At 48.3% G+C, this 17,018-nt stretch overlaps 1 protein-coding gene across 1 annotated transcript in view; it reads left to right on the top strand.

Annotated features, from left to right (window-relative positions):
* The window catches only part of NMT2 (N-myristoyltransferase 2), a 100,530-nt gene extending 98,426 nt beyond the window's left edge, over nt 1-2,104 (top strand). The window contains exon 13 of the mRNA XM_075316835.1: nt 1,251-2,104. Coding sequence (XP_075172950.1) covers nt 1,251-1,271 — 21 coding nt within the window. The 3' untranslated portion in view covers nt 1,272-2,104. The remainder of the gene's footprint in view (nt 1-1,250) is intronic.
* Nucleotides 2,105-17,018: the final 14,914 nt, after the last annotated feature.

Raw genomic sequence — 17,018 nt, 5'->3', positions numbered from 1 at the left:
GGAAATCATTGCAATGCAAACGATTCGTTCCACAACTTGTTCAATGTCCCATCCTGATCCCCTATTGTGTCATTCCACACACGCACAAACTCACACAAGCACGCACACGCACATATTATATGCTCACCTTACCTTCCGTTCCATCGCCGGTCTCCTGGGACTTGCTGTTCTCTGGTGCGGGCCATGTATTGGGTTACCTTAACGACGAGGGAGGAACTTCCTGCCAGAGCGCTGACGTCAAAGGCAGAGCCGCTTGCCTCTGATTGGCCAGCACGCTGCCTTTCAGTAGCGGCGACAGGAAGTTCCTCCCTCGTCGCTATGGATGCCGATACACAGCCTGGAGCGCAACGCCGAACTACAGGCAGGACCCAGGAGGCCGGCGATGAAACGGAAGGTACACTATATATTATGTTATATTATATGCTCACCTTACCTTCCATTCCATCGCCGGCCTCCTGGGTCTTGTAATTCGCCGCGAGGACGTCGCGATGTACCCGGGAACCACAAGAACCATGAGACTGGCGAGAGAACGGAAGGTAAGGTGAGCATAATACTGTATGTATGTGTGTGTGTGCGTGTGTGTTTGTGTGTGATTTGTGCGTGCATGTGTGTGCTTGTGTGGACTGCAAGTGCGGGTCAGAGCGCGGTGGATGTACGGAACCGGAAGTGCGTGTGGTGAGGATTTTGCTCGCACAGCAAAGCTTTTTCGTAAAGCGGGTTACAAATTTACAGAAAGCTTTGCTTGTTAAACGAAATTCTCGTTAAGTGGGTTACTCGTTAAGCGAGGTTCCACTGTACGGTTATTCTCTTTTAAATGGGGCTTAAGGAGACCTTTCAGGATCAGTCAGTTTTATTGCTCTATATTAGCTTATCTTGTTGTAAGCCCCATTTTTTCAAAAATGTAGAAGTATGTTTTTATGCTGGCAACACTGCAGCTTTCTATATAACAGATTTAACTTCCTTTTCAAACTATTGTCAGCTGCCAGAGGTGGAAGGAGACCAATTCTGTCCCAAAACATGGCTCTAGTAGCACACAACTAAGGGAAAATGGTCATATGGGAACAAAAAAAACGTAGAAGTATGTTTTTATACTGGTAACACTGCAGCTTTCTATATAACAGATTTAACTTCCTTTTCAAACTATTGTCAGCTGCCAGAGGTGGAAGGAGACTGATTTATCTTCCCTGTTGCCGCAGGAGCACAAATTAGCAGCCTCGCAGTAATGTATTTTTGTTTTGGTTTTTTTCCAGGTCGGCCTGGTGTTACAGTAAACTCCTCCGCCATAGTAGACCGCCTCAGCCATTTGACGCATGGGTCAGGAGCTGCTCTTCAGGAGAGACAAGCACAAAGTGAAGCCGCTGCTAGAGCCAGGTGGCGCGAAGGAAAGGAAGCAACGGCCTAGGCAGCTTTGCCACCACACAGACATTATACAGCGTCGTCGTCGTCATACCCTCCTGGCGCACATTTTATTTACAGGACTAAAGAAAACGAGAAAAACCAACCCCACCGAGAGAAAATCCGGAAGCACACATTCCTTTAAGCTTGGAAAGATCTAACTTTTCAAGGACATGACGGATGATTTGGTCTTCACATCACCATTGTTTTTGTTTTTTTTTATATTTACTGTTTGGACTGCGGATTGCATGTGAAAAACTTTTTCAGATTTGGCAATGCAACGTCAAATGGAACTTTTCAACCATACGGTTATTAGAGGGCCAAAAATAAGTTACTGTACAATGGATCTCTGGCCAGTCTTTGCCCAGGTGCCTGTAAGATTAGTTCCCTTTCCGTTATTTTGCTTTTAAAGCTTTTTTTTTTGTGTCATCGAATACCAGAAATCAGTCGCCGCCGTCGGGGGAAGCGGTCAGTCCGAGGATATCATCGCAGGATCTCTAGAATTGGCAAAAAAAACGAAAATCTTTGTTATTTGTGATAGAAGAATGAGTAGATACACGGGCGAGCTAGTGTGACGTCATAGTAACCCGATAAGGACATTCATGGTGTGAGCGCAGTGTCACCTTCTCATGCACTTCCCCTGCAAAAGTATTACTTCCTTTCAGAGCTTTAAGTAAAGCGTATTTGAAATAAAAAAGATAAAAAAAAAATCACTTATTGGAAGATATTCCTGTATTGAGAGACTGTCAAACACTGTATTAGATAATCTTCCTATGACAACCCTTCCTGCCCCCGTGCTAAGGTAGCGCTTTATCGTTGGAAATCCTAGAAGTCAAACAGATGTGGGTAAAAAAAGAAAGCGGGATTCCAAATGGTGACAATAAAGGCCCTGTGTTACTATAAACATGGTCAGGAAGTGTTGTCATAGGGACACTATATTGTCACAGAATTGTGCTTGGATAGTGATGACTGAGTATGGTGATAGATTTTCCCTACGGCTTCTATTATACTCAGTACTCCAGTTGAGTCCATCCGAGCACCCGAGCATGGTAGTGCCCGCTCATCGCTAGTTACGAGTACAGAGCATCCGAGCATGGTAGTGCTCACACATCACTAGTTACCAGTACTGAGCACCCGAGCATGGTAGTGTCCGCTCATCACTAGTTACCAGTACTGAGCACCCGAGCATGGTAGTGCCCGCTCATCACTAGTTACCAGTACTGAGCACCCGAGCATGGTAGTGCCCGCTCATCACTAGTTACGAGTACTGAGCACCCGAGCATGGTGGTTCTCGTTCATCACTAGTTACGAGTACTGAGCACCCGAGCATGGTAGTGCCCGCTCATCACTAGTTACGAGTACAGAGCACCCGAGCATGGTGGTTCTCGTTCATCACTAGTTACGAGTACTGAGCACCCGAGCATGGTGGTTCTCGTTCATCACTAGTTACGAGTACTGAGCACCCGAGCATGGTGGTTCTCGTTCATCACTAGTTACGAGTACTGAGCACCCGAGCATGGTGGTTCTCGTTCATCACTAGTTACCAGTACTGAGCACCCGAGCATGGTAGTGCCCGCTCATCACTAGTTACGAGTACTGAGCACCTGAGCATGGTAGTGCTCACTCATCACTAGTTACGAGTACTGAGCACCCGAGCATGGTAGTGCTCGCTCATCACTAGTTACGAGTACTGAGCACTGGAGCATGGTAGTGCCCGATCATCACTAGTTACGAGTACTGAGCACCCGAGCATGGTAGTGCTCGCTCATCACTAGTTACAAGTACAGAGCACCCGAGCATGGTAGTGCTCGCTCATCACTAGTTACGAGTACTGAGCACCCGAGCATGGTAGTGCCCGATCATCACTAGTTACGAGTACTGAGCACCCGAGCATGGTAGTGCCCGCTCATCACTAGTTACCAGTACTGCGCACCCGAGCATGGTAGTGCTCGCTCATCACTAGTTACGAGTACTGAGCACCCGAGCATGGTAGTGCTCACTCATCACTAGTTACTAGTACTGAGCACCTGAGCATGGTAGTGCTCACTCATCACTAGTTACGAGTACCGAGCACCCGAGCATGGTAGTGCCCGCTCATCACTAGTTACCAGTACTGAGCACCCGAGCATGGTAGTGCTCACTCATCACTAGTTACGAGTACTGAGCACCTGAGCATGGTAGTGCTCGCTCATCACTAGTTACCAGTACTGAGCACCCGAGCATGGTAGTGCTCGCTCATCACTAGTTACGAGTACTGAGCACACGAGCATGGTAGTGCCCGCTCATCACTAGTTACGAGTACCAAGCACCCGAGCATGGTAGTGCCCGCTCATCACTAGTTACCAGTACTGAGCACCTGAGCATGGTAGTGCTCACTCATCACTAGTTACCAGTACTGCGCACCCGAGCATGGTAGTGCTCACTCATCACTAGTTACGAGTACTGAGCACACGAGCATGGTAGTGCTCACTCATCACTAGTTACTAGTACTGAGCACCTGAGCATGGTAGTGCTCACTCATCACTAGTTACGAGTACTGAGCACCCGAGCATGGTAGTGCTCACTCATCACTAGTTACGAGTACTGAGCACCTGAGCATGGTAGTGCTCGCTCATCACTAGTTACCAGTACTGAGCACCCGAGCATGGTAGTGCTCGCTCATCACTAGTTACGAGTACTGAGCACACGAGCATGGTAGTGCCCGCTCATCACTAGTTACGAGTACTGAGCACACGAGCATGGTAGTGCCCACTCATCACTAGTTACGAGTACTGAGCACCTGAGCATGGTAGTGCTCACTCATCACTAGTTACCAGTACTGCGCACCCGAGCATTGTAGTTCCCGCTCATCACTAGTTACGAGTACTGAGCACCTGAGCATGGTAGTGCTCGCTCATCACTAGTTACGAGTACCAAGCACCCGAGCATGGTAGTGCCCGCTCATCACTAGTTACCAGTACTGAGCACCTGAGCATGGTAGTGCTCACTCATCACTAGTTACCAGTACTGCGCACCCGAGCATGGTAGTGCTCACTCATCACTAGTTACGAGTACTGAGCACACGAGCATGGTAGTGCTCACTCATCACTAGTTACCAGTATTGAGCACCCGAGCATGGTAGTGCCCGCTCATCACTCATGGATACTTGGAGGCCACTATTAAAGGGAACTCATACAGTCTCATTCTTGGACATCATGTAGCAGACAATGTATTACTGCAGCAGTGTATGTTTTACTCCGAAACACTGCGGTATCAGACGATAGTATGTAAAGACATCCGCGAACTGTGTGTCTCAGAGGACGAGTCCGAGGCAAGTCCCTGGTGACTTCTCCCATCCTGATACCTTTCACAAGTCTCTCTGTATACACACATAACGAGAGACCTGTCAATCTGGGGGGGTGGGGTGTGGAGAAGCTGCCATGGTCCGTCACCAGGACTAGTCATCAGAGCACACAGTCCCTGGCCGACTTTTCAAACCATGTTTTCTCTGTGGCCGCAGTATTTTAGCGTAAAACACACAGCAGCTGCAGTAACGCACAGTAAGGGTATGTGCGCACGTTGCTTTTTACCTGCTTTTTACCTGCTTTTTTGCTGCTTTTTCTTCTGCGCTGTTTAATGCCAAAATGGATGTGTTCTTCTATTCAAGCATAGTCTATGGGAATTTGGGTTTCTTGTTCACACTATGTTGTTCAAAATGCTGCCTTTTTGTGGCAGAACTTTGGTCAAAAACTCAGCTTTTCAAAGAAGCAACATGTCAATTGTTTTTGCCATTTGGGTTTTGCACTGCAAAGCTGAGTTTTTGACCAAAGTTCTGCCACAAAAAGGCAGCATTTTGAACAACATAGTGTGAACAAGAAACCCAAATTCCCATAGACTTTGCTTGAATAGAAGAACACATCCATTTTGGCATTAAACAGCGCAGAAGAAAAAGCAGCAAAAAAGCAGGTAAAAAGCAGGTAAAAAGCAACGTGCGCACATACCCTAATTCACGCTGCTTTAGTTCAGACCGCAAGAGTCAAACGAGGAGTTTCCTTTAACATGGTATATTATACAAATATCCAAGGATTCCTTTAAAATACCATGGGCAAAACTCCTGATGTATGCCTAGGGTTATAACCAAATGTAAATAAAGCCTAATCTTTAAAAAAAAAAAAAAAAGTTTCACAGCATTGATGGAAACTGCAGTGCTTGTGCTGAATCTTAGCAGTGTGCAACATACACACTGTTAGGATTTAGCCCTGGTTTGGTTTCCGCCTTCATCATGTGATCTATATATTTGGTCCCGTGTGTTCTAGATTCTCATCCGCTTCTCTTAATAAAAAAACACTAAGTGAAGCTGACGAAAATATAGATAGCATGTGACCGCACAAACAGACGTTAGATACATTATGACTGCAGGAATTTACGCTGAGTAAAATCCTAACGGTGTGTATATTGCACTCCTAATTCGGCCAGCTGCAATCACTTGCTGAAAATTCCACAATGTACACTGTTAATTTGTTTCATAGTAACAGCAAAAGGGTTGTCCAGCTAGAAAAAAAGTTGTCAATGGACCCAAAAACTATGTTTAATATATTTCCGTTAAAGGGAACCAAACATCAGGATTTTGGTATATAAGGTAAAGCCAGTGCAGCACTGGCACTATCAGGCACAGGCTGTACATACCATTAGTGGGCAGCTCGGGTGTTTATCCTTTCAAATCCAAGAAAGTAAAGTTTAAAAATTCGGCATCTTTTTGATTGACAGTTGCACTAAGCAGATAATATGCGGGCGGATTATGCACATGATTCGCGCCCCCCCGTTCCTCCGGCTCTATGCTAATTTTTCTTTTCAGTAACATAGCGTCGCAGTTGGCGCCTGCGCATAGCGCTCATCTCCAGCGCCGTGTTCCTGAAGCCTGCCTTACCCCCTGCTGATCTAATCTTCCGACTGAGAGGGCGGCGCATGCGCCCTCGCATCCTCTGCGCTCTTGTGACTGCGGGCGCGTACGTGGACACACTAGCAGAGGAGAACAGCTGATCGGAGAAAACCGTGCAGCCCCAAGACACCGTGCCAGCGCCAGGTTGCAGAAGACCAGGATCATGGAGGGGTGAGAGGGAGTAATAAACATGGAGTACCTAAGTGTGTCTGTGTATTTATTTCTAACTAGAAGGTGGCCGGATTCTAACGTATCGGGTAGTCTAGAATGTGTATGTAGGTTAGCAGATTGAATAATCAGGTAATGAATGGACTGGATGGGTTGAGTTTAATTTAGTATTCTTATAATTGTTTATTGGTTTTAAAAAATGACAAATAACAGAAGGAACAGTTTTAATAGAGGAGTCTAATGTTAATGATGTCCATGGCTTGTAATGAAAGAAGGCCATGAACAGTGGAAAGTTCAGTAAAAATATGCTGTGATGTGGCCCAATGCTGGTCTGTGCCCCCATCCTGCAGGGTAATGTGTGCGGGGGGGGGTGGAGCCGAGCGGGCCCATGGCGCTGAGGAAGTCAGTGCCGGGGACTGCATGGCTGAGGACAGGTGACTATCCAGGTGTGTGTGTGTGTGTGTGTTCAGGCGCTTTCACACTTGTGTTCAGCGCAATCCACCGCTATGGAGAATAGCGCAGTCCAGTAACGTACTGCGCTATTCTCCATAGACTTGTATTGACGACGCACTGTAATGCAAGTGTCTGCGTTGCATCCGCTGGAGGATGCTGCGTCGTTAATTTGACACAGCGTTCAGCGGAGGGAACGCTGCATGTAGTGCACCTTGACGGATTCTGTTGAAATCTGCCAAGGTGTCTAATGATTTTCTATGGGTGCGGAATCCGCTGCAATGCACTAAGCGTCGGAATCCGCTGACGGATCCAGTCACGTTCTACTGAGCATGCTCAGCATAATGATCTAAATCGTTTAAAATCACTCCTGGTCTGCCCCCCTCCTCCTCCTCTCTCTGCCCTCTCTCCCCCCCCTCACCCGCTCTCATACTCACCAATAACTGACGTGGCGCTGCACGGCTGTCACACTGCTCTGGCAGCTTCCCCTGCTTTTGAAAATGCCGGTCGCCTCAAGTTATTCAAACTCGTATTCCCTGCCCGCCGGCGCCTATGATTGGTTGCAGTCAGACACGCCCCCCACGCTGACTGACAGCTGTCTCACTGCAACCAATCACAGCCGCCGGTGGGCGGGTCTATATTGTGCGGTACAATAAATAATTTAAAAAAACAAACTGCGGTCCCCCCCATTTTGATACCAGCCAAGATAAAGTCACAAGGCTGGTATTGTCAGGATGGGGAGCGCCACGTTATGGGGAGCCCCCCCGCCTAACAATATCAGCCAGCAGCCGCCCGGAATTGCAGCATCCATTAGATGAGACAGTCCAGGGACTCTACTCGGCTCATCCCGAATTGCCCTGGTGCGGTGGTAATTGGGGGAATAAGGAGTTACATGGCAGCTTATAGCTGCCACTACATCCTAGGTTAATCATGGCAAGCGTCTCCTTGAGATACCTTCCATGATTATCCTGTAAGTGACAGTAAATAAACACACAACGAAAAATCCTTTATTTGGAATAAAAGACAAACCCCCCCCTCCCCCCCTCATTTACCACTTTATTAATCCCCAAACACCCATCCAGGTCCGACGTAATCCGCACGACGCTTTCAGCTCTGCTACATGAAGCTGACAGGGAGCACCGTAGGACACGACCTCTCTGTGTCAGCTCCATGCAGCAACTGAAGTGAGCCGCGCTGTCACCGGAGACTTCACTCAGGTAGTGCCTGTGTGTGTGTGGGGAGGATGATGAGTGCGGTAGTGCCGGGGTGTGTGGTGGTGATGATGGAGTGCGGTAGTGCCGGGGTGTGTGCGGGGATGATGGGAGCGGTAGTGCCTGCGTGTGTGCGGGGATGATGATGGGAGCGGTAGTGCCTGCGTGTGTGCGGGGATGATGATGGGAGCGGTAGTGCCTGCGTGTGTGCGGGGATGATGATGGGAGCGGTAGTGCCGAGGTGTGTGCGGGGATGATGGGTGCGGTAGTGCCGAGGTGTATGCGGGGATGATGATGAGAGCGGTAGTGCCTGCGTGTGTGCGGGGATGATGGGTGCAGTAGTGTCGGGGTGTATGTTGAGTGTATACATGCGTGGGTAGGTGGAGCCGAGCGGGGCCATGGCGCTGAGAATGTCAGTACCGGGGACTGCATGGCTGGGGACAGGTGACTATTCGTGTGTGTGTGTTCAGTGTATACATGCGGAGGGCGGAGTGCAGGGGGGGTGTGGAGCAGAGTTACGCTGGTAACCATGGTACACAATCAGGTAACTATGCAAATCACTTTGCTTAGTTACCCGATGTGTACCATGGTTACCAGCGTACGCCGGCTACCGGCACGATCCCAGTAACACAAGGGTATGTCTCGGCTGGGTTGCCGATGTGGCTCCCGGGAGTGCAGCAGTCACCTGGGAGTCTGGGCTCAGTGCGGGTGCGGGAAAAGCTGTCGGGCGTCGTCCTGTCGTGCTGTAGTTCGTGCTGTTCACTTAGCTGAGCCGTTTGTCGCAGGCTCTTTAGCGCACGCGCTGTGGCGACGGTTGTCACTATAATGATGACATTTTGGTGACAGACAGAATAAGGCAATTATATATATAAAGTATTTATTCTGTGTGTGGTTTTTTTTTTAACCCTTTATTGTAGATTCTTAATGGCCAGGTCAAACTTGGCCTGACATTAAGAATCTCGGGGTTTATATCAGCCGGTAAAACAAAGCTGGTATTAACCCCTTATTACCCAGCGTGCCACCCGCCATCAGAGCCGCTGGAAGAGTTGAATACAGCGCCAGAAGATGGTGCTTTTATGAAAGCGCCATCTTCTGGGGTGGGTGCAAACTGCAATTCGCAGTGTGGGGGCCAGAAAGCTTGGGCCACCCTGCCAGCAGGCAGGTACGGGCTGCCCCCAACCCCCAGCTGCCTAGTTGTACCTGGCTGAATACAAAAATTGAGCGAAGGCCACTTTTTTTTTTTTATTATTTCATGAAATTCATGAAATAATTTAAAAAAAAAAAGGGCTTCCCTATATTTTTGGTTCCCAGCCAGGTACACATAGGCAGCTGGGGGTTGGGGGCAGCCCGTACCTGCCTGCTGGCTAGCATACAAAAAATATGGCGAAGCCCACGTCATTTTTTTTTTTTCGTTTTCTTATATTCATTAAAAAAAAAAAAATTGTATGGGCTCCTGCTGCATTTTCTATTAGCTAAGGGTAACCCAAGCAGCTACTGCCTGCTAACTCCCACTGCTTGGTGTTACCTTCATTGGCAATGGAAAATCCAGGGAAGCCCCTTTTTTTTTTTTTTTTTTTTTTTTTTTTAAGTTTTTGGGCAAAATTTTTTTTTTTTTTTTTTTTTAACACGGGGTGCAGCCGGGCCTCTTAATACAGCCGTGCATAGTGGAGTCTCTGTCCCTTGTGTGCTGCAGTGAGTAGTGTCCGGGTAACCCGCCTAACCTAATAGTAAGGGCGTGATAATAGGTTGCTGGCTGGATACCATGCGCATACGAGTGTGAACAGTGCCCTATGCGCGCCACTAGTGTGCAATTTACCTTGCACCTGTGAAGTGTCCATCATGTTGAGAGGTTTGTCTGCATCCTGTTTTGTGCATTAGATGTGTTGGCCTGGGCTAACTGGACTGGTTGCCCTCTTTTTTGCTGTGAGTATATAAAATTTTTGGAGGAGTTTTTATCTCCTGTTTCTGTTGCTATTTTTTGCAAAAAATTAAAGAAAGAAAAAAAAAAAGTGTTGTGAGCTTCGCCATATATTTGTATGCTAGCAAGCAGGCAGGTACGGGCTGTCCCCAACCCCCAGCTTCCTATTTGTACCTGGCCGGGAACCAAAAATATTAGTTAATCCCTTTTTTTAATTAGTTCATGAATTTCATGAAATAATTAAAAAAAAAAAAAAAAGTTCGCTCAATTTTTGTATCCAGCCAGGTACAACTAGGCAGCTGGAGACTGGAATTCTCAGACCAGGGTGGCCCAAGCTTTCTCGCCCCCCCCCACAGCGAATTGCAGTCCGCAACCGTCCCAGAAAATGGCGCTTTCATAAAAGCGCCATCTTCTGGCGCTGTATCCAACTTTTCTACTGGCCCTGATGGCGGGTGGCTCGCTGGTACTAAGGGGTTAATACCAGCTTTGTTTTACCAGCTGATATAAAGCCAGAGATTCTTAAAGTCAGGCCAAGTTTGACCCGGCCATTAAGAATCTCCAATTAAGAGTTAAAAAAAGAGAAAAAATACTGTATTAGAAATAAATACACAGACACACTTAGACTCCATGTTTATTACTCCCTCTCACCCCTCCACGATCCTGGTCTTCTGTCTTCTTCAACCTGGCGCTGGCACGGTGTCTTGGGGCTGCACGGTTTCCTCCGATCAGCTGTTCTCCTTGCTGTTGTGACCACACACGCTCCCGCGGTCACAAGAGAACAGAGGGTTAAGATTAGATCAGCAAGGGGGTAAGGCAGGCATCAGGAACATGGTGCTGGAGATGAGCGCTATGCGTAGGCGCCAACTCCGACACTATGTTACTGAAAAGAAAAATTAGCATAGAGCCGTAGAGAGAGGGTGGAGCGGTGGGGGGGTCATGTGCATAACCCGCCCGCATATATTATCTACTTAGTGTAACTGTCAATCAAAAAGATGCCGAATTTTTAAACATTACTTTCTTGGATTTGAATGGATAAACATCCGAGCTGCCCACTAATGGTATGTAGATAATCTGCCTGATAGTGCCAGTACTGCACTGGCTTTACCTTATATACCAAAATCCTGATGTTTGGTTCCCTTTAAAAAGATGGCCAGTGTCAATATATCCGCGCTTGTCCGTGCACCTCAATTTCTGATGTTTCGACAATGGAGAACTGATTGTATCAACACGTGACCAAAGATGGGTATGATGTGGGCTGGCTGAATCCTTAATTCAATAGCTAAGCCAGTCCCCTTATTTTACGGAACGGGGCTGGCTTAGCTATTGAATGGACGGGTTTGCAAAATGCAAATTGGACAAAACTATTTCTTCATTTCCAACACCAGGATCATGAACTTTCCTTCATACAGAATGTTATTTATCAGCCACGTGATAACCTATTCATTATATACCAAATTAATGGCTGCTTCTGAACTCATCAGAAAATGAACTATTGCCAGACTCAGCTTTTTGAGTAAATATTTCAATTAAAATTTTAGACTTTAAGCAAACGAATCTGCCTCAAATTAAAAAATGAAATCTTGCAATTTTCATATCAATCACTGGGCTTTTTTTTTTTTTTACTACCATCCTAATGTTTCAGGAAACACATGAACATTAGGCACAATGAACAGACTCCGCCCCTATATTTGTATTGAAGCGTCTAATGAGTGTGTGCAAATGACAATGTGAAGGGAGGGGGAGCAAGGCTTATTGTGGTTGGTGGACCCTGTGTGTTATCAGCTGTGTATACAGCTACTACCTGTCATTGTAGTGAGGATAACTGTGGAAAAAGAAGGCGCAAAATAGGGTCTTACCCGGTATGACACGTGGGTTAGTACACTCACCTGAAGGGGTTGTGCAAGTCACAACCCTGATGAAGGCATGTAGTAAATGTGGAAGGCAGCGGTTCCTCAGGGTAGATATATTCCAAGAGGTAGAGCAGAAAGCAGGCTTTAAAATCTGCGCCAAGCCATAGAGAATCCAGATGCTTGTTAGTAAATCCTTTATTTTGTACACAGGTCTACGCGTTTCGAGTACATAGCCGTCCTCATCAGGACAAAGTACAAAAAAAAGACAGTCTTTCTTTTGTACTTTTAACTGAATAGGATAACTGAAGTGAGCACATATATATATATATATATATGAAGGGAATTTTGTATACTTACCGTAAATTCCTTTTCTTCTAGCTCCAATTGGGAGACCCAGACAATTGGGTGTATAGCTACTGCCTCCGGAGGCCACACAAAGTATTACACTCAAAAGTGTAAGGCCCCTCCCCTTCTGGCTATACACCCCCAGTGGGATCACTGGCTCACCAGTTTAGTGCAAAAGCAAGAAGGAGGAAAGCCAATAACTGGTTTAAAGACCAATTCAATCCGAAGAAACATCGGAGAACTGCAACCATTCACATGAACAACATGTGTACCGAAAAAAACCCTAAGAAAACAGGGCGGGCGCTGGGTCTCCCAATTGGAGCTAGAAGAAAAGGAATTTACGGTAAGTATACAAAATTCCCTTCTTCTTTGTCGCTCCATTGGGAGACCCAGACAATTGGGATGTCCAAAAGCAGTCCCTGGGTGGGTAAAAGAATACCTCGTGGTAGGGCTGTCAAACAGCCCTTTCGTACAGGTGGGCAACCGCCGCCTGAAGGACTTGTCTACCTAGGCTGGCGTCTGCCGAAGCGTAGGTATGCACCTGATAATGCTTGGTAAAAGTGTGCAGACTCGACCAGGTAGGTGCCTGGCACACCTGCTGAGCCGTAGCCTGGTGCCGTAATGCCCAGGACTCACCCACGGCTCTGGTAGAGTGGGCATTAAGCCCTGAGGGAACCAGGAGCCTAGCAGAACGGTAGGTTTCAAGAATTGGTTCCTTGAGCCACCGAGTCAGGGTGGATCTGGAAGCTTGCGACCCCTTACGCTGACCAGCGACAAGGACAAAGAGTGCATCCGGGCGGCACAGGAGCGCCGTGCGGGAATGTAGATCCTGAGTGCTCTCACCAGATCCAACAGATGCAAATCCTTTTCAAATTGATGGACTGGATGAGGACACAAAGAAGGTAAGGTGATATCTTGATTGAGATGAAAGTGGGATACCACCTTAGGGAGAAAGTCCGGAATCGGACGCCGAACCCCCTTGTCCTGGTGAAGACCAGGAATGGAGATTTGCATGACAGCGCTGCTAGCTCGGACACTCTCTGAAGAGACGTGACCGCTACTAGAAAGGCCACTTTCTGTGAAATACGGAAAGGGAAACAACTTTCAAAAGCTCGAAAGGCGGCTTCAAGAGAGTCATTAGAACCTTGTTCGGACTCCAGAGCTCTAATGGCCGCTTGTACGGAGTGATGAGAAGACAAACTCCCTGCAGGAACGTGCATACCTGCGGAAGTCGGCTAGGCGTTTCTGAAAAAATACAGATAGCGCTGAGACTTGTCCCTTAAGGGAGCTGAGCGACCAACTATTTTCCAACCAAGATTGTAGGAAGGAAGGAAAAATAGGCGATGCAAATGGCCAGGGAGAAACTCCTTGAGCAGAGCACCAAGATAAGAATATCTTCCACGATCTGTGGTAGATCTTGGCGGACGTTGGCTTCTTGGCCTGCGTCATGGTGACAACCACTCCTGAGATAATCCTGAAGACGCTAGGATCCAGGACTCAATGGCTACACCGTCATGTTCAGGGCCGCAGAGTTCAGATGGAAAAAAGGGCCCTTGAAACAGCAAGTCTGGTCGGTCTGGTAGTGGTCACGGTTGGCCTACCGTGAGGTACCACAGATCCGGGAACCCCGACCTCCTCGGCCAATCTGCGACCAATGTTGAACTGAGGCGTCCGCCGCCAGAGCTCGATGATCGTGAGATTGTGCTATGAAGCCGGAACAAAGTTGTTGTGCCGTGACGCCATTATGTCGACGTCCGGCATCCCGCAGCGGCGACAGATCTCCTGAAACCCGTCCGGGTGAAGAAACCAGTCCCCTGCGTCCATACCCTGGCGACTGAGGAAGTCTGCTTCCTAGTTTACCACGCCTGGGATGTGAACTGCGGATATGGTGGATGCCGTGTCTTCTACCCACGTTAGAATCCGCCGGACTTCCTGGAAGGCTTGCCGGCTGCGTGTTCTTCCGTGGTGGTTGATGTATGCCACCGCTGTGGAGATATCCGACTGAATTCGGATGTGCTTGCTTTTCAGCCACTGCTGGAAGGCTTGTAGGACAAGATACACTGCTCTGATTTCCAGAACATTGAGCTGAAGGGTGGACTCTTGCTGAATCCACGTACCTTGAGCCCTGTGGCGGAGAAAAAACTGCTCCCCACTCTGATAGACTCGTGCCTGTCGTAACTACCGCCCAGGATGGGGGTAGGAAGGACCTTTTTTCTGACCATGAGGTGGGAAGAAGCCACCACCGTAGGGATTCTTTGGCCGCCTGAGAAGGGGAGACGTCTCTGTCGATGGGCGTCGACTTCCCGTCTCATTGGCGGGGAATGTCCCATTGTAGTGGACGCAGATGAAACTGCGCGAAAGGGACTGCCGCCATTGCTACCATCTTACGTGAGAAGTGCATGAGGCGTCTCAATGTGTGCGACTGATCCTAAGGAGAGATTGCAGCCTTGTCTGTAGTGAACGCTGTTTGTCTAGCGGAAGCTTCACTATCGCTGAGAGAGTATGAAACTCCATGCCTAGATATGTTAGTGATTGGCCCGGGGTCGGATCTGACTTTGAAAAGTTGATGATCCACCCGAAACTCTGGAGAGTCTCCAGCGCAACGTTCGGCTGTGTTGGCATGTTCCTTAAGAGGGTGCCTTGACAAGTAGATCTCCCAAACACGGGATCACAGAGTGACCTTGAGATTGCAGGACTGGTACTACTGCTGGCATGACCTTAGCGAAGACCCGTGGGGCTATCGCCAGCCAGAAGGCAAGGTTACGAACTGAAGGTGTTCGCGTCTTATATCAAAGCGTAGAAACGCTGGAGCTCTGGATCAATCGGCACGTGGGGATAAGCATCCTTGACGTCTATCGATGTTAGGAAATTTCCTTGAAACATTGAGGCGATGACGGAGCGGGGGATTACATCCGGAACCGCCTGGTGTTCACGAGCTGGTTGAGCCGTGTTAGATCCAGAACGGGACGGAAATACTCGTCCTTTCTTGGCATCGCAAATAATTCGGAGTAAAAACCGTGACCTTGTTCCTGAAGAGGAACGGGGGTCACCACTCGTTGTGCCTTTAGAGTGCCCACCGCCTGCAGAAGAGCGTCGGCTCAGTCGGGAGGTGGAGAAGTTCTGAAGAATTGAGTTGGAGGACGAGAACTGAACTCTATCCTGTACCCGTGAGACAGAATGTCTCTCACCCAACGGTCTTTGACCTGTGACAGCTAAATATCGCCAAGGCGGGAGAGCCTGCTACCGACCGAGGATGCGGAGAGAGGAGGCCGCAAGTCATGAGGAAGGCTCTTGGAAGTGGGTTTTCAGGCTGTCTTTTTTGGGCGTGACTGAGCCCGCCAAGAAACTGAGCTCCTCTGATCCTTTTGAGTCCTCTTTGGACGAGGAGAAATGGGACCTGCCCGAGCCTTGAAAAAACCGAAAACCCCGACTGTCCCTTGGTATGTTGGGGTTTGTTTTGTCTGGGCTGAGGTAAGGAAGAATCCTTACTCTTGAACTGTTTAATGATTACATCTCACGCACACTAAACAGTCGGTCAGCAGAACAAGGCAAACTGGTTAAGCCCTTTTTTGGAAGCAGAATCTGCCTTCCATTCAGTTAACACCCAGGCCCTGCGTAAAACCACGGAGTGAGCGGACGCCACTGTCGTACGGGGCGTAGAGTCCAGGACAGCATTAATCGCCTAAGACGCAAATGCAGACATTTGAGCGGTTAAGGATGACACTTGCGGAACAGATGTACGTGTGACCGTGTCCATCTGTGTAAGACAAGCTGAAGTATCTTGGGGTGCCTCTACGGCTGCTGGAGCTAACAGCGCGCCGATAGCCTCATAGATGGATTTCGACCAGAGATCCCTCTGTCAGTCAGTGGCATCTTTAAGTGCAGCCCCATCTTCCACTGCAACTATGGATCTAGCTGCAAGCTGGAGATTGGAGGATGCCCCTTGGGACACTGGGTCCAGCCATTGCCCACGTCAGGGGGTAGGGATAACGTGTATCCTCAGCCGTTTGGAGAAGCGCTTAACTGAATAAGCGTGGTGTTCCTGGACTGCCTGTGTAAAGTCAGGGTGGTCAAGGAAAGTATTTAATTTACGCTTGGGATACATGAATGGAATTTCTCCTGCTATGAAGCTGACTCTTCCACTGGAGGAGCTGGGGGAGAAATAACTAACATTCTATTGATGGACGCTATGAGATTATTGACTATGGCGTCACCATCAGGTGTATCCAGATTGAGAGCGGTCTCAGGATTAGATCTTGAGCAGCTACCTCCGCCACATCACACAGAGAGTCCGCTTGCTGGGACCCTGACTAGTGTGATGAAGTCGATGGCCGCTCATAGTGAGCCTCTCAGACTATCTGGGACTGTCGTCCGTGTCAGAGCCGTCACTCTGGGAAGCACATGACCCCTCGGAGCTCAAAGATGTTCCCACTGAGGGGGACCATGGATAATGTGAACAGTGGCCATGGATTTGAGAGACTTGTCTGGACTGCAAGGCTTCTAGTATCATAGCCATAGTCTCAGAAAATCTGTCAGTAAATACTGCAGGCACCGTCCCCATGTCCTGGACGGTTAGCAGAGACTCCGTAGTATACAATGGGGGTCTATGTACACTGCCGGCTATATAGCCGTACATGCTGTACCGGCTGCATAGAAAACATGTGCTTCTGCACCTCTGTTTTACACAGACAATATGCTGTTATGTCCTCCGCACAATCAAGGAGGGTATATACAAAAATGCAGCTAAACAGTGCAATGCATAG

This window comes from Anomaloglossus baeobatrachus, chromosome 6, assembly GCF_048569485.1.
Source record: "Anomaloglossus baeobatrachus isolate aAnoBae1 chromosome 6, aAnoBae1.hap1, whole genome shotgun sequence".
Taxonomy (NCBI): Eukaryota; Metazoa; Chordata; class Amphibia; order Anura; family Aromobatidae; genus Anomaloglossus; species Anomaloglossus baeobatrachus.
The sequence above is the reverse complement of the archived record's forward strand: the minus strand, read 5'-3'. Positions and strand labels throughout refer to the sequence as shown.